The 24,979-nt window shown below is 41.4% G+C and overlaps 1 protein-coding gene across 10 annotated transcripts in view; it reads right to left on the reverse strand.

The window, feature by feature from the left end:
• Window positions 1–558: 558 nt before the first annotated feature.
• The window catches only part of tanc2b (tetratricopeptide repeat, ankyrin repeat and coiled-coil containing 2b), a 242,583-nt gene continuing 218,162 nt past the window's right edge, over window positions 559–24,979 (reverse strand). For 8 of the 10 annotated variants that reach the window (XM_084740358.1, XM_084740356.1, XM_084740354.1 and 5 more), the window contains 16 exons: window positions 24,450–24,617; window positions 22,679–22,839; window positions 20,812–20,920; window positions 20,546–20,668; window positions 20,118–20,354; window positions 18,979–19,185; window positions 17,433–17,526; window positions 15,414–15,547; window positions 15,125–15,248; window positions 14,063–14,238; window positions 10,016–10,148; window positions 9,101–9,130; window positions 6,253–6,344; window positions 5,785–5,931; window positions 5,007–5,107; window positions 559–3,642 (listed from right to left, as the gene is read on the reverse strand). In XM_084740358.1, coding sequence (XP_084596484.1) covers window positions 1,584–3,642; window positions 5,007–5,107; window positions 5,785–5,931; window positions 6,253–6,344; window positions 9,101–9,130; window positions 10,016–10,148; window positions 14,063–14,238; window positions 15,125–15,248; window positions 15,414–15,547; window positions 17,433–17,526; window positions 18,979–19,185; window positions 20,118–20,354; window positions 20,546–20,668; window positions 20,812–20,920; window positions 22,679–22,839; window positions 24,450–24,617 — 4,095 coding nt within the window. In that variant the 3' untranslated portion in view covers window positions 559–1,583. The remainder of the gene's footprint in view (window positions 3,643–5,006; window positions 5,108–5,784; window positions 5,932–6,252; window positions 6,345–9,100; window positions 9,131–10,015; window positions 10,149–14,062; window positions 14,239–15,124; window positions 15,249–15,413; window positions 15,548–17,432; window positions 17,527–18,978; window positions 19,186–20,117; window positions 20,355–20,545; window positions 20,669–20,811; window positions 20,921–22,678; window positions 22,840–24,449; window positions 24,618–24,979) is intronic. The other 2 variants (XM_084740357.1, XM_084740355.1) reach the window with 1 other exon arrangement.

The raw sequence follows: 24,979 nt of genomic DNA on the forward strand, positions 1-24,979 counted from the left end.
GGCCGGAAGCTGGTCCTCAAACTGCAGTCTTAACGTCACACTGAGGCATATCATCAGGTCTGTGATGATTAAGTAATGATACTAAAAAAAATGCAGAAAATCTTAATTTACATATCTGAAATGAGGTTTTCAAAATGATTAAATCAACAAACATGACTGTGCAAAAGCTGATTTAAATAAGTGCAAACATGCACTTTGTGACTCTGTGTGCTTATTAACTTAAGAGGCAAAACTAATTGTCCATTAATTGATTGACAGCAAATTAAAGCTGGGATAGGCGGTTTATTTTCACAATTACTTTTCTGCATATTTTAAGTCAAGTGGTCTGAGAGAAAACTTCTGCACCTCCTCTTGGCTGTTTTCAGGGTTTAGAACGTCTAGCCCACGACGGGAAACATTTGTGAACACAGCCAATAGCAGCACCCGCTCTCTGAAATGACCTGCGATTGGCCAGGCAACCGACCCCCTGTGCTGCCGTTTGAACTCGTGGTTTTGGTGTAAAGGGTTTAACGGAGTGATACGAGGCAACAGAGACAGAGGTTTTGCCTACAGTAGCTTTAATAATCGACTGATCATTGCAGATTGATCACTAATCGAGCAAAAATGCCAAACGTTCTCTGGTTCTAGCTTCTCCAAACGTAGTAGTACGCATTATTTGCTAGTCACCTTGGACTAGCAAATAATACTGGGTATATTTGACAATATTTTGACACTTTACAGAAAAAAAATGGCAAAAATAATCTGCAGATTAATCAATAAAGAAAATAATGGTTAGCTGCAGCCTTAGTTCAGATCATTGAGGACCTATTGCAGCATTAAACCATGAATAAATCTTTTTGTTTTGACACAATAAAGGCAATTGTACCTTTCAAAGTTAGTCAGTGTCCCTCATTCCTTACTCCGGTCGGTTTTCCACATCCATATGACTAGCAGTGGGACACAAAGGCAGGGTTAACAGAATACAATTCAAACGCAAACTATGTTTTGTTTTATTTCTATGTACAATATATAACTTAATTATAAATATTGTCATTTTTCTCTAAGTACTGAGTTGTTTGAGCCATTTGTATTTTCTGAGCAATGTACAGTATTGAACATATAATATTGTATTACATAGAATAGAGCCTACTAGCAACCTTGGTTAAGAGCACACTTTGAAAGAACAGAAGATGGATACAGAGTCCACAAGTAGAGTCCGATGATTTAGTACTTTCACTCTCACAGTCCCGCCTGTCGTGTTCACCTGTGGGAACTTTGTGCCACACAACGTGTTGGAAGTGCACTGGTCTTTGATTCGGTATGAGATCAGAACTATGGACCCACCTGTTGTCCTACCTGTGTGCAGAATATGATAATGAAATAATCGCTTCTCGCTGTTAGTTATGTTTTTCATATAAGATAACGTCTAATACCCTACGTGTGTGTGCGCCGGCTGTGTGGATCCGTCTCTCGTGAGTTCTTTAAGGTGAGTTTGTCCATGTCACAAACACGAGGGTCAGCAGCATCTGCTGTCGAGCTAAATATTTTTCTCCTCTCACTCCCACAAACACGCCCAGTCTAACCAACCAATCACAGGCAGGCCATCACACGTTTGACTCCACAAACGGTCTCTTTGGTTTGATGGGGGAGGTGGGGCCTTGGGTCCGGGAGTCACGCGACAGCTGGCGGTACATGTTGTCCTGGTAGGCCTGCGCCACGGGCAGAGTCCTTGCCACTTTCACATCCGGGTAGGTGGGCACCTGGCTGACCCGTTCCAAGATGTCCCCACTGCCGCGGGAGCCATTGGCCAGCTTGCCCAGCGAGGGCGGCTGAGTCTGGGAGTAGTAGTCCTCCTCCAACAGGTGTCCGTTCTGGGCGTTGTTTGTCTTGTTGTAGTAGGCGATGTTGCCCAGCGAGGCAGGGGGGCTGTAGGTGGAGCCTTGCTGGACGAGCTGGCCGGGGGAGGTGGGGCTGATGGCGGAATCCATGGACGTCATGGGCCTGGACCGCGAGGGCTGATGCAGGTACTGCTGAGTCCGCGCAGTCTTGTCTATGATGCCCATGAAGGGGGTGTTCCGAGAGCGAGTGGTCTCTCCCTGATACAGCCCGCCACCACCCTGGGAGGGAGAGATGGGAGAGATGTCATCACAGGAGCGCTCGTACGTGGCCTGCAGGGGGATCTCCATCTGCTGGATGGAGGGGGATGGCCTGAAGCCCGGTGCCAGATTAGTGGTGGATCCAGTTGAGATGTTGTTGCTCGACGGGGAGAATCTGAGGCCTACACTCTGAGAGTGGATGAGCGGCCGGGGGGTGGGCACATGTTGCTTCATCTCAGTAGTGTTGGCACTGACGGGGCGTCTCACCATATGGGGGATCTCGGGAGAGCCCAGCTGGCAGGGGGGCATGGCATTGGCGCGTTCCAGTACATGTTCAGAGACTGGGTAGTAGGCGGCGGACTGGCTGCGGCTTATCTGAGGTGTCTGGCTGTAACGCATGCCCCCCGGGCCCCCGCTGCTGGCGCGGTAGGCAGAGGAGGGGCGCTGGGGTAGATCATCCTTCAACAGGCCCGACTCCATAACCCCTCCTCGGCCGCCGTGCTGACAGAGGGCCCCAGAGCTGAGGCTGGCCTGGACCTGCGGCATGGACCGTCCATCCAGCGAGGGCTGGTACACCAGCCGGCTCTCCACGTCCACTGAGCCACCTTGGTAGCGACCGCTCATGGAGTGTCCCATCTGGCCGCTGTAGAGGCTGTTGCCCATCACGTTGCTGGGCTGGTTTGTGCGGACGATCTGGGCTATAGAGGGCTGGAGACGAAGGCCTTGGGCTTGGTGGTGCTGGGAGGACAGAGAGGGCTGCGAGCTCAGTTGGAACGAACGCTGGCTGCTCATTTTGGAGAGGGGGGATTTGGGTCGGCCGGGGAGCTGCTCCGTCTGGTAGCGCACAGGTGAGCCGGACTGGGACCTGTACAGACAAACGCTCTCTACTGGCGGACTGGCTCTGTACTGAGCAGCCCGACGTAAAGGGGAAGGCGGCGGGCTCTGGTGATCCATCCCCTGACCCCCAGGTGGGCTGAAGCCGTAGGACTGCTGGTGCACCGGGGAGGTATGAGGCGGGCTGTGTCGGTAGTGTGAGTTCTGATGCGTCGGGGAGAGGGAGGGCGACGTGGGCTGGTACGTCCCGCGGGTTGGAGAAGACATGGAGGAGGAGGTGGGGTGATACTCGTAGGGCTGTCCCATGGGTGAACCTCCACCTAAGTAGATCTGATCGGGATGTGTGGGGGACAGTGGGGGACTCTGAATGATGGGAAGGCTGGACGGGTTGGTGAGAGACTCAGGTGGAGGCAGACCCACAGACATGGCCTCCAGCTCCTGCTCCAGGTAGTCCTCATCCTCAAACAGGTCCTGGACGGGCTCCATGTCCTCCAGACGGGGCTCTGGGGGAGGGGGGAGAGGCATGGACAGGGACAGGGACTCCTCCTCTTCTGGGGGAGGCGTAGGAGGCGGGGAGGGAGGAGGCTCCAGCTCCAGGTCCTGCTGCTGGTGCTCCTCCTGGTTGAGCTGATGACACTCCTCCTCCACCCTCTGGAGCAGCCGCTGGATCTCTCGGTTGTTGGGGCATTGCTTTATGGCTTCATTCAGGTCCTCTAAGGCTTCAGGAAATTGTCTGGAAATGGGAGAACAATGCAGGTTATTTTTGAGTCTCATTTGTCCAAAATTGCTTATTAAGACATCCAGACTGAAGCTACAGGGGCACTTGATCTTTCATCTAGAACCTCAGTCAACTTTCTTGTTTCCTGTTTCCTGTGCTTAGAAATGTCATCTACTAGGCTTGTCTATGTTGAAAAGAAAATCAAATTTCGACGATGGATAAAAGATGTTCCTGGCGGACCTGTAAAAGAAGCATACAGTACAAGTCAAAAGTCTGGACACATTTTCTCATTCAAAGTTTTTTCTTTATTTTTACATTTTTTCTACATTGTAGATTAAGCTTAGAGATATCCAAACTATGAAATATGTACATCTTTGATTGCAAGTGCAGAAGACAGTGTGAGAGTCTTTTTGCTTTTTATTGTTGACCCATGGTCTTGTGTGCAAAAAGTTTTTTTATTTTTGGCATTTTAGATTGTTCAAAGTCACCACCTTTTGCTTTGATGATAGTTTTGTACATCATTGGTATAATCTGCACCATTTCATGTAAAAAAAAAAAAAGAAAAACCACTGACTGAGAAGTGTGTCCAAACTTTTGACTGGTACTATATATAGTCACATCTTAGCTAATGTTAGTAAAACACTAGCTAACTGGCTAGCTAATCTACATCAATCATTAACAAGCTAGTTAGCTTGTGTTTTTTTTGTAGCAAAGTTAGTTAAGTTAGCTTCTATTTTTCTCTGTAGCAAAACATTCAATATAATTTAAAAGGGGGCCAAACTGTTTCATGCATTTTGTCCATGGTAACTGTTGTACTGTAATAAACTATGGTGCAGGTCAAATGATAAAAGCGGGTACTTAGAAACTTTAAAAATCATGTCCGAAAATGTTCTCCTTCCTCTCCAATCTTTAAATAAATGAATAAATAATAAAAAGTGTATTATTAGATAAAGTACTGTAGTTAACAGATTCCCATTACTAGTGTCATTTTTGTATTTTAGCTCAAAAACACTGTTTGGAACAACAAATTAACAGGCTGTGTAATCATATCTTAACCACCAAACATGGCGCCTTACAAGTTAACAAGCTAGCTAATCTACATAATTCTTTAGTTAGCAAGTTAGCGAGTGTTTTCTAACATTGGCTTTCACAGGTCTCTCAGCAACATCTTTAAACCATCTTCAAAATGTGGTTTTCTTTTCAACATAGATGAGCCAAGCGCACGGAATAGCAAAGTACAGGAAACAAGAAGGGAGAAACTTGACTGAGGTACCAAGCGAGTTCAACTGTTGTTGCAGCGAAGAGAAAAAAGAGGCGTAATTTTCGAAGGGTTAATTTAAAATGTGCATCAAAGTGAGTATTTCATAAAATGCGTGTACCTGCTGCTACGCTTGGCGCGAGCCCTGGCATAGTATGCCTCGTAAGATTTTGGTTTCAGTTCGAGTGCCTTCGTAGCAAATTCCTCAGCCATCCCAAAGTCCTGCAGAGATAAAGCAGAGCAGAACACTAATGAACACCAAAAACATATCAAGAAATAAGAATAAAATGGCCGCAGCAGCATTATCTTCACCATGTTTAAAAGTATGATACAGCTTGGTTTGATAAATATCTAAAAGGTTGTCCAAGGTTTTACATAAACAACTCAAACCAGACCTAATTATGGCAGCATATGGAGTGAAAGCAGCTATGACAGAGCGGTCAAACAACTAATATAATATGATTTGCTTTGTGACATTGTCAGCACAAAGACTGACTTTGTTAAACTGGAAACAGAAAGCCAACTTAACCTTGCTGAGAGATGTGATGAAACACTTACAGTTAGAAAATAAATTAATTTTCACTAAGAGGAAAAGTGAATATGTTCTGTTTGAAATGGCAACCTTATAGAATATTTAAATAAGATGACTGGTAATTGATAATACGGTTATTTAAAATGATATCTGTGTCATTCCTTTTTGTATTTGTGTTTTCGTGTGCTGTGTATTTTTTATTTCTTTCTTCCTTGCATGAATAAATGTACAATATACAGTATATGTACATAAAATATGTAACTGCCTTTTTTAATGATGATCTTAAACATGAATTAAAAATAGGTCTGCTTTAGTAAATCCCTGAAAATATGACTTGTTTCGACTCGGTCCTCTGCAGGCGACTTACGTTCATTTTCCTCCGACATCGGGACAGGTTGAGGAAGAGCGATACTTTGAGTTCCCTGAATGTCTTGAGGTCCTCGCTGAAGCCTTCGCGTGGAAACTTTTTGAGGGCATACTGATAACGCTGCGCTGCCTCCTTCACCTTCCCCTTCTGTCGGACACAAAGAGAGAGAAGTCTGGTTATCCTCCCTTTGCACTGAAATGAAAAACTAACCTGGAAACTTCACAATATAAAGCAGAGTTAGACACAGATACATTTAGCATAAAATTTAATAATTTATTCTCGGTATGAGCTCATTCTCAGAGAAGGGAATCTTGTTTTTATTTTACTGTCTGCCAAAATCCATAATTTATGTGAAGTGATATTGACATAAGTCATTCACCCGCTCATATGTTGCTCATAACAGTAAGAAATCTATGATATTTCCCTTTTAAAAGATATTAATGATCAGATTTATTTTTGTTCTCTGACCTTGTAGAAGCTGTCCCCCTCCTCGATGAGTTTGCTGAGTAAGATGATCATGATGTCGGGTTTGGAGGTGGCCATGGCCCATGTGGCTGGACCTGCGTAACACAGGAAGGAGCAGATGAAAAAAGAAACACAGTGAGAAGGACACACAGAAATAAGAGGAGGAGGAGAAGGAGGAGGAGGAGGAGGGAAGGAGCGACTGGGAGTCACACTACACACAACAATAATAACAACAGGAATGAGGACAACAGCCAAAATGGGGGGATGGAGGAGTAAAGACAGGCAATCCACTGCAGAGAAAAGATTACAAATAAATCTGCTCTAGACACCTCGAGAACACTGTGACCTCGCTCTGGGACGTCACACCTGGGTCAAATGCTATTTGCCAATAATTAAGAGCTTTTCTTTAATCCCACTGGGAGTCGATGCAGAATCACCGGGGTGCAGAATGAGCACATTTTCATTTCTTCTCAAATTCAAATTAACTGCTGCAAATACGTTTTGGCCCAGGCAAACCCAGAGTAGATGTAGAGTACAAAAAAAAAACACAAAAAGAGAATCACGCTGTCATGTCTTTCTGTTGAGACACATTTTCTGTCTTGTCAAGAAGTGCAGGTGTACAGTAAGTCTTTGTGCTACTGACTGATTCAGGGATGTGATCCGGAGGGATGCAACGCTACAAAAACTAAAGGTACGATAATACCACGATAACAAGACCATGATACGCAAATTAAATGTTAATAAAAGATTTTAAAGAGTCATTTATTAGGAATGTAACAATATATCCAAAATCGCAATAAAAAATGTTTCAATACTGTACCCGACTGTGCCGATATCTAGTGCCATAATACATGATTAATTATGTTATTCTTTTAATTTATTTTATAAAAGCACTGCTACTGACTGCTGCATTGCTTTTCTTTTCTTTTAATTTAAAATTATTATTAGAGAATTTTATACAAATGAAACATGCTGTACACATCAGATTGATTATTTATTAAGGGACTCTTCTTCAAGTTGTCATTTTTCTTTTGTTTTCTTTAAAATCAGTTAAATGTTGTATCATGGACTTTTTATCGTTGTTGTGTTGTGTTCTTTGAGTCTGAATGTGATGTGTACAGCATTTTTTGTTTGTATAAAGTTTTTTTTCTCCTAACTAAAAGTGATACGGTTCACACGCCCCTAGTTTGGAGAAGCAGAGAGGAGCACCAGCATGGAAGAAAAACAATGAGCTACTGTGGACAGAGTCAGCAACAAAACGTAGTTTAGCTACTTAAAGATGGTCCATATAGAAAAAAATAATCGATATCAGTTTAAGTGTACACTGTATTTAGAATATTTTCAACACTTTACTTGCCATCAGAGAGTCTTTTCTGATGGGAAACCATGGTTATATGGTCACTCTCTCCAAACCAACCAAACTCCGTTAGTGAAATTAGTAATTCTACCTTGCAGAATATAGGATTTGCTGATTTAATTCTCCCTCAATTTGGTTGTTTGTTTGTGTCAGTGAATCCAAACTATCCTTTTAAAACACCATAGTCACATAATAACACAAACAAACTAAGTAAGTGAGGCAGCAGTAGACCAGGAACTCCTATACTCTGTGAGGTAAATTTACTGATTTTGCCTATGGAGTTTGGTTGGTTTGGTGAGAGCAATATTTTGCTTATTTTCTAAATACGCCGTCTTTAACTGGACTTTTTTTTTAAAAGTAGCTTAAATATCTTTTGTTGCTGATAAGTATCTCATACAAACCCACTTTAAATAATCTGAACTATCCTTTTAAAGTGATGCTGCTTTTCTTATTAATAAGAAATAAAAAATAAAAGAAACATAGCCAAGCATGATCTAAGCATGTACAAAAACTTGCTTTGGCATGCACTGTCTTTGGCAATGAATGTTTGAAATATGCATGAATAAAATAAAATAATCAACCTTGCAATATCTCTGTAGATACTGTCACAGTCTGATACAGTATTAAGCCATTTTTTTATTGCGAAATTTTATATATTGTTACACCCCTTTTGATAAAGAACAGCAGAAAAGCAGGTAAATCTCCCACTAAATACAAATGGGAGTCGTGTGTTTAAAAAAGAAAAGAAAAAAAGGCACTTCATCCCTGCAGACTGTCTTACGACTGAAAAATCAAACACCATCCCTTGTCTGAAACTGATGTGTCTTTTCTGTATCTGCGCAACAGCAATCCTTGACACATGTACACACACCACAGAGATGAAAAAGGAGGGGAGTCTTGCACAAGGAGACACAGGGCAGGTACAATAAACAAAAAGAGGCAAGCAAGGAGGGGATATAACAGAGCTCTGCAGGCGTTAGCTGTCCTCTGAGCTGGTGGTGGTGGTGGTGGTGGTGAGGGTGGTGGTGGTGAGGGTAGGAATGCTGCTGACTGGCCTATAGCTGACACTGAAGAAACGTCTGGAGGATGGACGATGCACAGTACAGTGGTTTATCACCTCAGTCTGTGGTGGCGGTGGTACAGAGGAGTTACAAATACATGCATTTTCCGCTACGCAAAGTGTTACTGAGGGCTTCCGTCATGCATCTGTGGAATGGAAGGTCAACACCTCGATACACGACGTCGCAGGCTTGGAGGCCGGGGGGCATGCTGTCATGTCATTAACCACTTGGACGTTAGCATCTACCTCTAGGCAATCCCGACTGCATCACTTGTCAGTGCTAATACCTTTGCATGTTATTATTTGTCAGTTTGAGAAGGTTTTGGTAGCTAAGCTGGCCTGCCGACACTTAGGACGACACAGACAACACAGAGAGAGGAGATAGAGCTGTCAAAATGCCTGGTGGGGTGAGAAGTCGACAGCCTTGGCTTTACCTCGGGGCCGACTGGGCAGCGTCTGACATCCTGGGGCCGGAGAGAAAGGCGGGGGGGAGGGAGGGGGATAAGGGAAAAGGGGAGTTGGGGAAAGGAGGAGGAAGGAGGTCATGAGCAAGGGAAGGAGTGTCAGTGGGAGGGCAGAGCAAGGAGCCAGAGTTGCCAGAGAAAACAGAGAGGGGGGTGAAAGAGAGAGAGAGAGAGAGAGAGAGAGAGAGAGAGAGAGAGTGGTGGTGGAGGAGGAGGAGAAGAAGAAGTGAGAAAAAAGGAACACAAAAAAAAGCAGCAGTGAGAAGCGGAGATAAGTGCTTCAGCAAAAAAAAAAAAAGAGAAAAAAATACCAAAAAGAAACACCGCAAGCGCTAATAACAACCTGTCTCCGAGCAACCGCGGAGGAATACAGAGAGAGGAGCATGTGATCGAGAGAGTGTGAGGGATAGAGACAAACATGACAGAGAAAGAGAGGAAAGCAAAAACAACACAGCGGCAGCAGTAGTACAATAAAAAGAAACACACATCAGAGCCAGAAATAGCTGAGGAGAAGCAGCACGATGCGGCAGTGGGGGGGCGGAGGACATACAGGAGCAGGAAGTGGTTGAAGCTACATGGAGACACAAACCTGAATCCATGGCTTATTGCAGTAAAATGCTACAGCGCTCTACAATGACCAGCAGGAGGAGAGTGTGTACTTATAATGAATTTTCATCTTTCTCTCATTCTCCCTTCATGCAGCTCATGCTTGAACTCCAATGCATGACCTTTTCAACCAGAATACAATCTCAAATTGTATCTTATTTCACGGCAGGCAAGTAACCTTTCATAATGGTACTAAGGGACAAGGATGCTGCATTTAGAAGAGGTCCCTTTTGTGAGCTAAATGGTACGCCCTCCTTCGCTCCGCCGGCCCGCTCTTACCTATCTTGGCTCCTTTCTTGAGCAGGGCGACCACCACCGACGTGTTTCTGCAGCCCACCGCCCTGTCGAGAGGACGCATCCCGCTGTAGTCTACGTGCTCTATCATGGCGCCGTGGTCGACCAAGAACTGGACCTGAAAAAAAAAAAGTGGCGAGAATAGATGAGGGGCTTTTGCATTAATTGATTTATTGTTTTTCTTTTTCTTTTATCACTTACAAATGAACTGACATGTACAAAACTTAGAAAAATACATGTAGAAGAAAATAAAACATTTTTACTGCTAAGAAGGATAAATAAAAAATAAAGCAAACGATAAAAATTATATAAAAAATTTCAATATATTACAAGATGATATAATTTTAACTGCTTTTTATTTCAGAGTGTCAAATTGAATAAATGTATTGCTAAAATAAATGAATTGTCCTTCTGTGAATCATCTTCTAGGAGACCAACCAATGCATCAATATTTTCACCAAAAAAAACCCAGAATTTGTCAGAAATTGCTCACAACTGGGCAAAACAAATGCACAAATAAACCACAGAGACTACAATTCACACTATTTTTTTTATTATATTTAATTTTTTTTTTACAGTTTCAGCTGGATAAAATGTACAAATAAGTACAATTTAGAATATATTTCCTTAATTTCGTTGGTGATTACAGATTAGGTGTATTACTACACTGTATCACATATGGTAATGTGGGATATCTCTTTGGAACAGAGCCTCAGACCTGCTGGTATTACCAGAGTAACTGGAAAAACAATTTTTGCCTATTAGAGTGTATGTTGATAACAAGGGCAACTGATGGGTATTAACCCTCTGTGGTTGGTGAAAATACAGGCAGCATTTATATATTTTTAACAATACTGACAAGAAACTAATTCAAACAATAAAATAGGAGAAAAAGAAAACAGCGATGCTCAAAAAAGAAATGTACAATGCACACTCTCACACGTTCTGTTAAAATAACAATGACAACACAAAAAGACCCCAGCAAACCCCTGTATTCAGTTTGGTTCTTTGCACTTACAGCAGAATTGAACCACAAAACCATAAAAAGTCAAATAAATTAGTTTTAAGTGTGTTATGTTATATAATAAAATTGGTCCAGATGACAGTAAAACAGCAGCTGAATGTCAGCCATCACATTTGGACGAAGTAACGCAGCTGGGAGACTTTTTAAAAAACAATAATATGTTGTCTGTGTGCCGAGCCTGAAAACTGTAGCTGTGAATGACATCCCTCATCTGCTCCACTTACAATTTCTTCTTTATCACATTAAGAGAAGTGCAACGTTTCAAACCCAAACTGGCTCTGTGAGCAGACACCCGATGCCAGATTTTAGTACTTGACAGTGTGATACCGACACATTTCAGGAATTAAAGATCCCCTCCAAAAGTGTTTTTACACATATAAAGATACTCTTAATTTCCGTCAAAAATGTTTAATTATCTTGTTGAAAGTCCTTAAAATTACATCCATTACTTCTCCCTTGCTGAAAAGTCAGAAATTTACTTTATCTATGTATATTTTATTCTGTTTCAAAGGTCAAAATACAAGAAACGAGTCTTCTACTTCACTGGAAAGTCCGTTCTCAGAGTTTGTACACAGGAGGCTTCAAGTTTCAACATCACATTGTGTAACTTAGATATTGAACCATAATTGACTTCCAAACTAGAGATAGTTTGGATTATTTGATGTGAAGTATTTATCCATAGTCAGTGTATTACCTGAAGTAGAAGTAATTAATTACAAACATTTAAGCAATTTAACTTGTACTTGACTTGTACTTGTACTACCTTCCCAAATAAATGAGAAAAAAACATAAACAAATAAGTTCTTCTGAACTGTGAAGGGTTTCTTGTCTGAAGCTAAACAAGCTGCAACCATATTTTATATTTATATTATATATTATTAACGCGTGCCTGAAGCCCGTCCATTTTCCTTAGAAAATATTCTTTTGTGTCTCATTTGACAGGATTTCACCACATTCAACACGCTGTGCTTTCGGCTCAGCATTATTACCTGCCATTATGAACAGAGATTTAATGTATTCAGGGTCACATTTCCCTCAGCACACACACTCAGGGTCGTCTCCCGCATCCCTGTTTCCATTTCAAAAATGGATCCACTGCATCTGAGAAAACGTTAAACGGCTCACACGTTTGTCTCTGATGACGTGTTGGGATTGTCGTAGTGATATTAAAATGGAACTAGTCACTGAAATTATGCATTTTAATCTGAAATTTTGACACCATTTGACACCACTGCCTGTGTGGCCCACTAGATGGCACCCTGAGGCCCTGTTCAGACTCTAAGTACGGGTCTGAACGCACCCAGGACACATTTCAGATCTGATTACACATTCAGAGGTGGTCTGGGCTGCATGGGACTGGAAATGTGTCCTGGGCCACACTGAAGGACCGCCTACTTAACTGACGTCCTGTAAGTCCATCATTTGGTTCACTGTAATTCAAATTATGTGTTTGAACTCTCTAACCTGCAGCAGATGTTTATGAACACACTAGTAACCACAGACTCCTGTGAAAAAATAAAATAATAACTTTGTTAAAGGCTGTCTACAACCACTGTCGGGCAGTGTTATAATATATTATAATATTATTAATCTTTTCAGTAACAAATAGTAACCTATTACTTTTGATATCGAATAATAAGTAAGGTAATATTATTACTTTTTAAAGGAGTAATAAGCAAAAAGTAACTTATTACACTTCCTGACTAACTTACCCAACAAATTCTTAATTATTTGGATTTTCTTGCAAATGTTATTTCTTTCTACAAAAACATTCAGTCTGTTTGTCCCAGTGGGCCACAGGTTAAAAACAACACCGCATTTTGCAGACGTGTTTATTTACATACAGAACTGGGGAGTGAAACACCTACGGCGAATTCTTTATCTGTTGTGTCTTCTTGTAAATTCAGTGCAACACATGAAGTTGTTTGTTTCCTTGTAAACAGACACAGACTTTTACTCTCCCTGACTCTGTCATTAATGTTTCTTTGTCATCTGTGATGTTTTTCACACAGTCAGAACAATTCAAACTGTCCTGATCATAGTTCATTTATTAAATTGCAGCACACCACAGAGCTCTCCTGCCGGGCTGCTGACAGCGCAGGTAAAACATGAGGCTCATGAAGGCTAATAGAGGAGTTTAGTGTAGCGCTGAACTGAAAAAAAAAGGAATGAATAAACCACCAAATAGACAATAATGTAGCCCGAGTGTTAGTTTGCATGTAGAGCGTGGTCACTTAATCAGACACATGTTAATACCAGGCCTGAACAGGGCCTTAAGTATCTCTGGAGCTTCAGTGTTTTTAGCAGGACATTGACAGGATTTGACCAGTAAACATTCAACACGCTGTGGTTTCGGCTCAGCATCACTGCCTGATCTTCAGGATCATATTTCCTCTCCTGTAGGTTTTTCACCCGCATCACTACTTTGTTTTGAAAAACTGATCCATTTTGTGTGCTAGCTATTAGCTAACTGGCTAGTGGTAAAAACATGATGATGTGTTGTAACTGCTGTGGTGACATTCAAACTTAACTGGTCAGTGAAATATTTTATTTTAATTTGAAACCATTTGACACCGCTGTCTCCGTGGTCCCTTAGATGGGACTTTGAGGCCCACCTGGCCAGGCCTTTTCGAATGAGAAACTGAAGTTATAATGCTCGTTAAACTTTTTTCTCCTTGCTGCCAGAGTCTCTACAGTAATGTGCAGAACACGGGCGTTGTTGGTCTACCACCGCCTCGATCAGTTAGTTTGTTTTATTGTGTATCTTCGGTAAATTCAAACAAACCCTTTAAAAACCGAAAGATCTTTAGTGTTTGTGCTGACAGCCATCTACTGTGGGTAATACAGCAGATGGAGGTCGAAACCTACTTCAAATAACCTAAACTATCCCTTTAAGGAGAGCAAACAGAAAATTTCCCTCTTCAGGAGATTAATCTGTTTGCACAGTGAGGTCAAACAGCCAAGTGAAGTAACAATAATTCAATATCCAGCCCTTTTCCGTCACTCACCACCTCAGAGTCGCCGTAGAAGGCGGCCAGGTCGAGGGGCGTGCGTCCGTTCTTGTCCGCGTGGTCGGTGGCGGCTCCGCTCTCCACCAGGCAGCGGACGACGGGTAAATGGCCTTTCAGACAGGCCCAGCTCAGAGCGGTCAGACCCTCCTTATCCATCAGAGACAGAGAGGCTCCTGGGGGAAAAAAAAAAGAGATGGCAGCGGTGACACACACCAGACGCCTTTCACTCTGAATTCTTTTATCCCGCTAAACAAGCCCCATCTGCAGCTGCCTGGTTTGTCATTTCTGCTATTTTATAACTAACTGCTTAATTCATTTTGATGGATTTTTAAAATCTGTTGATGATTTAATTTGGCTGTAATTACTGTAAACACAATTTGAAAACAGTAATTATGCTCATTTGTATTAGTGCAGTGGCTGTGTGTGTGTGTGTTTTTTTTATGAATGACTATGGGGTTTAGAGAAATATGAGAAAAGAAAATACCCTTAAGTCTTCTTGCATTCTTAGCTCATACGTTTGGATCAGAGGCGATTACACTTGCTATGAATTTTCCATGTTTCTGCATCCACAATGAGATTTTCTATTTGGCTCCATGGACGTGTCAAATCGGACAGTACTGTACGTCTGTCAGATCTGACTTTATGTTTTTGTTTTTCTTCCAAACAGAGAAAAACACACAGGAATTGCTGTCAAAAAACACTGAGAGGTAGCAGCAGAGTGACTGGAGTTAAGAAGACATGTTTAACAGAGCAGTTCATACGGATGCCGCTGCTGTTCTTTAAACCTATCATTTTCATTTATTTATATCCTGCATTTCTTACATTACCTCCAGGCTATGAACATCAAGATATATTTTGTGTTTACGGGGTTCTATTTATTCTTTATTTCAATTCCAACGAAAGGAAGCGGCTACTTTTCCTGGGCTTCACGCACAACAAAACACACCATATAAAGGAAGACCTATGACTTTGGTTTCAAAATGTCCTTTGGGGAAACACATAAAGTCCTAACTGACCCCAAGTGTGTTCCAAGCCCAAGACTTTTGTTTTGTTTTTTACCTTGAGCCAGTAAAAACTCAACAGTCCCCAGGTGTCCCTCTGAGGCGGCCATCATTAGGGGAGTACGACCCTGCTTGTCAGCCAGGTTGACGTCTGCGCCGTGTGTGAGGAGGAGGTCCACGATCTGAAACACCCAAACACAGCACGCATGTTGTTTTAGAACAGCTAACTGGGACAAAACTGGATTACTTACTTACCGAGTCTTGGTGAAATGAAGAAATTACAGTATTTTTATCCAATCAAAAGGAAATAAAACAGAATTTCTTAGTTTCTGGAGTGTAGCGCTAACCTGCCAGTGTCCCTGTCGTACGGCGCTGAACAGCGGGACGATGCCTCTCCTGTTGGGCTGAGCCACAGCGGCGCCCTGCTCCAGTAACAGACGACAAACCTCCAGCTTCCCCCGACCTGAGGCTGCAGTCAGAGCTTGGAAGCACAAACACACACAGAGAATCAGGGATGATTCATTCACGCATCCAGCGGTTTAACAGCAACATTATCAGGCACTTAGAGTCGTGCTCGAGTCCACCTGGTGAATGCTCAATGTTTTTGGTCTTGACTCACTCTTAAGGGAAATATCTGTCTCTTTAGCTTCTAACTCCTCCACCAGCTAGTTACTAATGATGTCTGGGCTGGTTCGGTGGGGTTTTAGAGCTTTTTCACGGCCTTCTGCAACTGAAAACAACGCTATGAGAGCAGTGAGAGTGAACTGAAACAATAAAGTTGCAGGCGTACAGTTAAACAATGAGCTGAAACTCACTAAAGCACTGTAGAGCTGAGGGGAGCTGCAGATTTGGGCGATAATTCTCGGTATCTCTACAAGCTACCGCTTTCTTATTGCCTTTTTATACATAGTAATTATAAAGATATTAATTGCAGCCAGAAATAAAATCTATGCCCAGTGGGAAAACACAGAAAATCTGTGGTTCATTTTAAAGTCTTGCTCCAGGAGAAGAAGAGAAGAAGAGAAAAAGAAGAAGAGAAGAGGTAAGAGAAGAAAAAAAAGAAGACGATAAAGATGAAACACTCGAGCCTCTGTGGCAGCAAAGGCCTTTGAAAAGACATCCTCTCAATTGTAATGATGATAATTGAAATAATTTAAGCAGCGTGAAGGAATCTTGTGTAAACTGAGTGTTAGCTGACCCCGATTTTCACTATAACCCAACTGAGATCGGATATCTGAGGCTGATACTGATCTCAATATTTGGTGACATCACAAAATAAATCACAATAAAAATATGACTGTGATATCTATAGACATTTTGCAAAAAAAGAGCTGTAAGGAAGCGTAGGGAGGTGGAGAGAGTCTGCAACCCTAACTGTGCAAAAGCATAAAAAAAGAAATCAATAATTCATTTATAAAATACATATTTTTCCTCTGTCCTGTGGTGCTGTTTATCCATCTAGATTTCTTCGGAGTGAGTTGCAGAGTTTTGGAGGTATGAGCCATAGAGATATCCTCCTCCTCTCCAGTGTAATGGGACTAGACTGCACTTCAAACAAAATAATCTGAAAAACTCAAAGGCAATGTCTCTTTCTAGAAATCATGAGCTGTTTCCTATAGGAACTATTTTCTTTGTGCAGTAGAATCTACTGGAACTACTTTCTTTCTGTACATGAAACTGGTGAAGCAACTCAGCAATCCTGCTCTACAGTTCAGTAAATAAATCTGCACATGCTGAAACACACACACACACTCTCCCTCTGGCTGTTTGTAAAGAATCGTGTATTTCCAGCTGACCTCTCCGGTAAAACTGCGATTACAAACCATCTTCCAGTCCAACTTTCTTCCCTCTGATCCCTCGTAAACAATGAAACTACGGCCGAGTGACTACAAGTCCCCTCTTCGACTGACACTGAGAAGCGTCACTGCAGCTCACAATGAGGTCTCATCGCTCCAGGTTACAATGTGATACGTTACATTTCTCAACGCCCTGCCACGGTCCAATCAGACCCGTCATTTCAAAGCACCCGGGATCGCACTCATCCCTCCCCCCCTCCTGTGTGTGAGCCCAGCCCTGTCTGTGCTCCAATGACACCACTGCACTGCCATCAGCATCTGACGCAGCAGCAGCAGCAGCAGCAGCAGCAGCAGCAGCAGACACACAAGAACGATCTCTCATATCCGCACTGCAGCGCTCTGCCTTGCACAGAGAAACCCTCTCACTAAACACTCCATGCTGCCTGAAGAATTGCGTGTCTCGGGACAAACTGCAGTTTATTTCTGGATTCGTCCAGAGATTTCAGCGTTCACACCCATCCATCAGTGTTGAATCTGGGTGTAATGTGTGGCTAAAGTCAGCATTCTCACCTGTCTCGCCCCACAGCGTGTCAAAGTTATTAATCTGAGCCCGCTCCACCTCCTCTTCATCTTTCTCTGGCAGGTCCAGCAGGTAGGACACGATCTGATGGGGGACAGGATCGAAGATGACACAGATTAATGTCCAAGTTTACTTTAAACTGATATAAAAGACAAAAATAAAACCACCAGTGATCAAAAATCTATTTGTCTTGAGTGTAATCTGATCTAAAACGATGAATTTTACATGATCAACAGCAACAACATCAAGCACCAGACTTCAGTCAACCAGCTGTTGGATCAAAATAGAGCCTGAGTAGGATTTACCACTAAAGTGATAATGTACAGTGAGCAGGCCATTATTGTGAGATAAATCCCAACAGGGTCAGGGTTAGGTTATTACAACAAGCTAGCTAGTCAGTGACGTGTGTATTAAGTGTGACACCCATTGATACTACGCCCCAGTCAAGCATACAGGCATGAAAAGACGAGTGCTGATTGAAGAGTCGAGTTTATAGCTCTAGTTGGGGTTTCAGAAGTTAAGATACGATGTGTGAGATAGAACAGGACACAGCTATTAGTTTAGGAATCGCTTCTGGAATAGGAAAATAGGATTTTTCTTATCATTGAAACTTCAATGAAGACAGGACAAACGGTTAGAAAGTTGTTCTCTAATGAGAAGTCTGCAAAGAGGTTTGCGCTTTTTTTTTTCTCTCGACCTGTTTGATTAACTTCTTCACCGTTTGACTCCGTCTCTCCCGGCACTCAAAACATTTAGTGCGTTCTTGAAAATAAACTGCAAACATTTGACAAAAGTATGTCAGAATCACTAAGAAAAATAACTCCACACTTCTCGGCACTTCAGTATCCTCCTCCTGTGAGACTTTGGTGGCTGTTCTGGTATTAAAAATGGCTGACATACTGCAACGCAAGCTCAATGAGGCATTATAAGCTATTACTTATTTTATTACATTACTGAACATATTCTATCAACAGCATTGGTCTGAATGTGGCTCAACAAGGCACAGAGTATCACAATAACAAGTAAACCTAAGCATTAGTTGCATTATTTTGCACATTCCTGCACAAATTGTACAGCTCTTTTATTTAAATAAGGGTCATATTGTACTGTACAGAATGTTTTTATTGCTTTTTTTTTTAACATTATTTGACAATTTTCTATTTTCAGGTTATTTTTCTTGACTTGCAGCTCTTTTTTCAATCTTTATTTTATTTTTTATATATTTTCTATACAAAAATCCTGGTATGTTTGCAGTTTCAAAACCTCACAAAACCTCAATAAATCTAGACCTTTAAAAGAGAAATACTCCAAAAAGCAAAATAAAAAAACTAGTGCTGGAGTTAGAGGTGGTATAGTAGCAGTAATTAGTTACAGGAGCTCATTTTAAGCCCTTAATCATTTTTGCTTTAAACCACTTAACATTCAGAGTCCCTAATTTGGGCTGAAGAATTCATTATGTCACACTGGAGAGGATGATAATCAAAACCATTAAACCACTTTAACCTCCATCACCTCCTCCCTTCCTCCCTGCCGTACCTCTGTGTATCCCATGCTGGCTGCAGCGATCAGGGCCTGCTGGACCGCGTGGCTCTTGGTGAAGGCCGTCTGTTGTTGTGTTTGCGGGGACTGCTGCTGCTGCCCCATGCCCCAGTCGCACTGGATGAGGAACTTCACCACCTCCATGTGGCCCCTGAGGGCCGCGTGAACCAGAGCGCACTGGCTGTTCTTATCCAGGTGGTCCACCTGTGAACAGACGATGGATTTGATCAGGAAAACAAATGACAAGCAAAATCATACATGGTCCTGTTTTCTGTTTTTTAAATCTGGATGAACTCATTTTAAACCTAGTTTTGATTAACTCTTATTAGAACTAATTGTAGATTAAATTAATATTTGTTGGTGCGACCCAGTCTTAAAGATCTAAGGATGCAGTTTTGGACAAAAACATGCAGTATAAATGAGTTATTTTTGCAGATTCTCTTTGAATATTTCTGCATAGTGGGGCCCCTAAACAGTATTGGAATCTCATAAATTGGATATCAGTAGAGAGCTGAGACTCTTGTGGATACAGTGACTCCAAACTAGAGACCTGGAGCATTCAAAAATCTTACAGAAATCTCCAAACATTTTTGATACCAAATCACATCTTGAATTTTTTTTTGGTGTTCCTTGAGATCTTGGTTACCATCTTAATGTGGTATTTTGGAGAGATCTTTGACATTTTTTTTTATAAATTCTTGAATTTGAAAATGGTTCAAATTTCTCAAAGTCTGTGTAATAAATGGCATCAAGAATGAGACATAACTCAGCATGGGCATGAGATATCATACACTTCTGTCACTTTCAAAATTTTCAACTTTCAAAATGGAAGGAGGCGCCACAATTATTACAGATATATGACTAAAAAAACTTGACACAAAGTGCTGGGCTGCATCCTAAATGAATCTTAAGATTCACAGCTTTCAGATGATGTATAACACTTCCACCAGTTGATCTGCTACCTCCCGTTAAGATCTCTTATGCCCCCCTAAAAATGACAAAAATGAGTGTATAGAAGGGAGGAGGGCTGTGAAAGAGGTAAAAAACAAAGTTAAATCGTAGTCTTGATCACACACAGAGAAAAGCCAAAGTCTTCACACGCTCTCTCTTTCCCATCGCCATTTTCCTCCACACACCTTCGCTCTCCTGCGGCAAAGCGCGGTCACAATGGCCATGTGTCCCCCGGCGGCGGCGTAGCCCAGCGGCGTGAGGCCGCTCTCAGATGGAGCGTCGACGGAGGCGCCGAACTCGAGCAGCAGGGCCACCATGTCCATGTAGCCCAAGTGCGAGTGGACGCACAGGACTGGGGCGTTGTTCAGCACCTCAGTACGGTAGTTCACGTTGGCACCGCCCAGCATCAGCAGCCGGCTCACCTGAACGCACACGCGAAACACAAAATGAGGAAATAAAAAGTTAACATGGCAAAGCAGGGATTCATATATTGAAAGTATCTGAGGGCAGAGAGAGGAGGATTTCTGTGCAGCTTATTTGGAGAAGCAGACTTGATTTGGTATCCAGAACATGTTGAAATATTCTTTAAGTATGACTCCTCTCTGCCGTGTACCTTGATGTTGGGAGTGTAGAGGTTTCGGAGTGAAGAAAGTGCAGCTGAAAGGCCCTCTGTGCTGTAGGATACCCACAGGCCTTGCAAGATAGATGAGGAAACCCCGACTTTCTTGCTGAGACCCTTGAACAGAGAGATAGAGTGTAAATATTAATTACTTGGGAGCCAGACCACGGCTGTGTGTGCGTGTGTGTGTGTGTGTGTGTGTGTGTGTGTGTGTGTGTGTGTGTGTGTGTTTGTGTGTGTGGAGACAAATAATGGTATACCTTGAAGATATGTGCTTTGAGGATGTGATGGCCCAGCTCAATCGTCTGCTGCCTGTTCAGCTTGTTCTCCTGCCGAGAGAACCAGAAGGCCAGTAGCGTGTGACCGCTCCTGCAGAGAGGACGAACACGCAATCGTTCAATACGTGAGACTGACTCACCAGGTCATTACAGCGTCTGTTCGCCTGCACAGTTGGTACGATCCCTTTTAATTATAATGTCGGAGAAAAAACATCTCACACTTCCTCTGCCGCATAACCGTAATCTACCTGTGTTTCTTTTTATATATGATTAACTACACAGTCAGGGCTGTGACTGCGAGAAGAATAATTCAAGTCACATATTTGCTAAAAACGTGGTGAACAGTATGGGTCACCAGTCGGCTCAGTACACTGCACACCACATTTCCTTAAATAGTGACAGGCACCATGAAATAAGTGACTAATATAAGGTCTCAACAATGTCAACACATTCAAGACAGGAAAAAAAAAAACTTTGAAACACAGTAACTAAATACAGCTGAGGTCAAGAAATGGAGCAGCCACCTTACTGATGGTTAAAACTGTAGCGCGGCACAAAAACAGCAAACTAGGCTGCCAACATGTTCTGAACAGACACATTACAAACACTAAGAAAAAGTAAAGTAATTAGCATTCTGGAACATACAACAGCAAAGTTGATCTACTTGATCTGCTACCATTTGCACTATTAAAGTTTATGATTGTTAAACAATCTCAACACTTCCTGCATCCATTTCAAATTAAAAGCCCTCTAGTGTGTCAGCAGACAGCACAAGTTTGTAATGAGGTGGTGAGAAACTGCTGTACTTTTATAATGAATTAAATATAACTCACAAACATTTTAAATTCATGGTCTGTTGTGTTCTTTATCAGTTTTTAAAAGCAGATGTTCTGGCAACTTCAGCTGACAAAGTTTGGGAACCCAAAGTTTGCATCTTTGTGTTGTAGTAGATGAACATAAATAACATAATTTTATGTTCCTATTATAAAACCTGCAACAAGTAATGCCAATAGAAACACAGTGATGCAAGGCATTCTGGGTGTTCACCTCCCTATGAACCTTTGTCTAAGACATGATGGTTTTAATGTCATTTTTATGGCAATGTTCCAGTTTTTTCAACAGGAAAAACGGTTTAAGTCAGACATAATTAAATCTCCTCGGTCATAATGTCTGGTGAAAATAATTCCTGCTTACGTCCATCACGAGTTGTGTAGAGACACTTCTGATTTTCAGTTGGCAGCCGCACATTTTACTGCTGTGAAAAAGCTTTCAAAGTAAAACTGTAGCAACGGGTTCTGGTTATTTTTTTCAGTGAACGGAAATTATTTGACTTCAAGTTGGCTGCAGCACGCCGTAATTAAAATGTTATGAACCACGTAGGCCTACGTGTATTTTTTGTTTAATTGCAAATAGTTTTCCTCTTTTTTTCTTTGATATGAGAATATGTAGGCCTAAATTTTTTAGTAGGAAGTTTCTGGTGTTGCCCACATGAATTTCAGCTGGTGTAATATTTATTTATTTATGTTGAAAAGAGCTTTATGCCACACAGTCTCTTGACAGGACATAAAGCCTCCATGATGTCATTCTTTATAAACTCTGCTTATCAATGTTTTTTGAGCTAAATAGACACAGATAATATTTGACCAGTTTCTAAGGTTTGTCTGGTGCAATGAATGAAGAATGAATGATGAAGGACACGTGGACCCACATCAGTTTTTTCCAACATCCTGTTTCTAGACAGGAAAATTCAAATTCCTTAAGCAAGACATTAAGGCATCATTCTTTCTTTACATCAGCAGAGTCTGAGAGTAAACCACGTCTCTACACACAGTGCGTTCCCCGTTCTCACCTCGGATCACAGAGGAACTTCGTCTTCTCTCCTTCTTCTCTCCAGATCAGCCACTCCCTGAAGGACGGGTGAACAAACATCCTGGTACCGTCTCTCCTCTTCACCAGGAAGACTGACAGGTTGTCGACACGTTGCTGGAAATCCTCCCAGTCCAGCGTGCCCTGCAGACACACACAGGGTTTGGATGTTATTTGTTATTTGCAGCTGGCTCGTGCTGATATTAGCCACATTTTTTGGCACAGACTGACTTAACTTCATTACAAATTGCTTTTGGAAGCTGCATTTCTGTGATGATGGATGGAATATTTAATATTCAGACAATTACAAACACAGAATGAGTCCAAAACACTGTGCACATTAACCTTCTCACTGTTTAAGTGCTCAGTGAATACAAAAAAATCATCTTTGTTGCATTTTAATAGCAAGCTGAAGGCCACAATTACATCTGTCAGTCTTTCAGCACAAATTAAACATAATGTGCATTTATTTATTCATTTCACTTAAATAAAAAAAGCAAGATGGTCATTTTCTCAAATCAGTAAAGACCCTTAAAATTTGTATTTATCTATAACATTAAATATTCATGGCTAAATAAGAAAAACTCAGCTAATTAGTCTCATCAGGATGATGTAGGTGTAGTTTGATCATATTTAAATGACAATGACTATGTTTACATGCAGAAAATATTCTGGATTTTGGTTAATATTCCCACTAAGCCCAGTGTGTCCAAACTATTCCATAAAGGGCAGAGTGGCTGCCTTCCTTTTCATTTGTTCAGCCATCTTCTTGAAAAAAAAAAACCTGTTGATATCCAAGTCTTTCACAATATTTAAAAGAAGGTCTGTTTCTCCTTCCAACCAGAGATTGGGCTTTTCTCTACTTCGGCTTTACAAACAGATTATTTAATTCTCAGTATTTTCGACGCCCGGAGAAAAACAAATATGACGATTTCGTTTCATTTCAAACATTAAAAGATTTAAAATAATAAACTATTAAACTGCAGATTACGCTGGAATTTAAGCTTTTTTTCCAGGAGTATATTCACATTCAACCATATTCCTGAACTTGAAAACATAAAAGATATAATTTAACATTTATGATACTTTCAGGACTCCATCAACTATCATGAGGTCAAGTATTGCTAATCCTGCAAAAGTGCTTACTGTATATGTTTACTTATTTGTTTTTATGGTTTTCTTTTGGTTTGCACTTTTATTTTCTAACAAGAGTCTTGCCTTTTGTTTTCCTTGCCCATTAATGTGTATATTCTGCCAAATAATGTTGTTCTTGTAAGAAAAATTGAAAAAATAAGATTGCTTTTATGTACAAAGAAGGACAGTACCCAACATTAACCTGCAATAAAAATATTCTTTTAAAAATTATTGCTAAATGCTGATTGGTGCACAGAATTAGATGACGTCACTCCAAACTGACAACAGTACAGAAAACACAAAAAATACAGAAATGTGATGCAAAGTAACTAAAACTGCTCTAAACTTGGAAACTCACAGTGAGAAGCTAATTAAAAATAAATTGTCATTATATCTGGATATGTTAAATAAACATTTGATAACTTGATGCTATGAATTTTGATCGAATCCCTGAATATTTCAGCTCTAGGATGGTGTAAAGATCACACAGATGAATTAACAAGGTAACTGAAACTTTTTCACAACACAGATATTTAATATAAATTTTAAAGAACTCTTTAAATTAAACTTAGACATTGATACTGAGATATTAAAAGGCCTGTATATTTTAGGATGAGTACCTGCAGAGAACCAGCGTTGATGGCCTGATATATCTGCTCATCGGTCAGCGGATGAAGCGAGGCCACGGCCACGTTGAGCAGAGGAAGCGCCCGCTCGAACGACGACTGCGTGGGGAAGCGCATGTTGCACTGCAGCAGGTACACCTCTGCCAGGTTGACTGGAACCACCTGAAGGAGGAGGAAGAAGAAGAGTCTGAATCGTAATGCTGGTTTCTTTTGGAAACATGAATAATGCATCGTGTTTGTACGGCGCGTCTTCAGCGATTCCGTGAGGTCTTCCTCAGAGACGAGAATGTGAATTTATAAGTTGTCATTTTTTATGGAGTCTGCAAGCACTTCTGAATAAATGAAATTAAATGAAGCTGGGGGTGTGAGATAAAATATTTCATTATGAAATGCACACTAAAACAATTCGATTGCATTATTTATCAAAAAGGTGTTGGGCTACGGCTGACAAAAAGAAGATTTTATCAATCTACTTTTACACAAAGTGTGTCGGAGTGCAGGCAAATACAAAAATGTTTTTTTTT

This window comes from Lutjanus erythropterus, chromosome 17, assembly GCF_056507025.1.
Source record: "Lutjanus erythropterus isolate fLutEry1 chromosome 17, fLutEry1.hap2, whole genome shotgun sequence".
NCBI lineage: Eukaryota > Metazoa > Chordata > Actinopteri > Lutjaniformes > Lutjanidae > Lutjanus > Lutjanus erythropterus.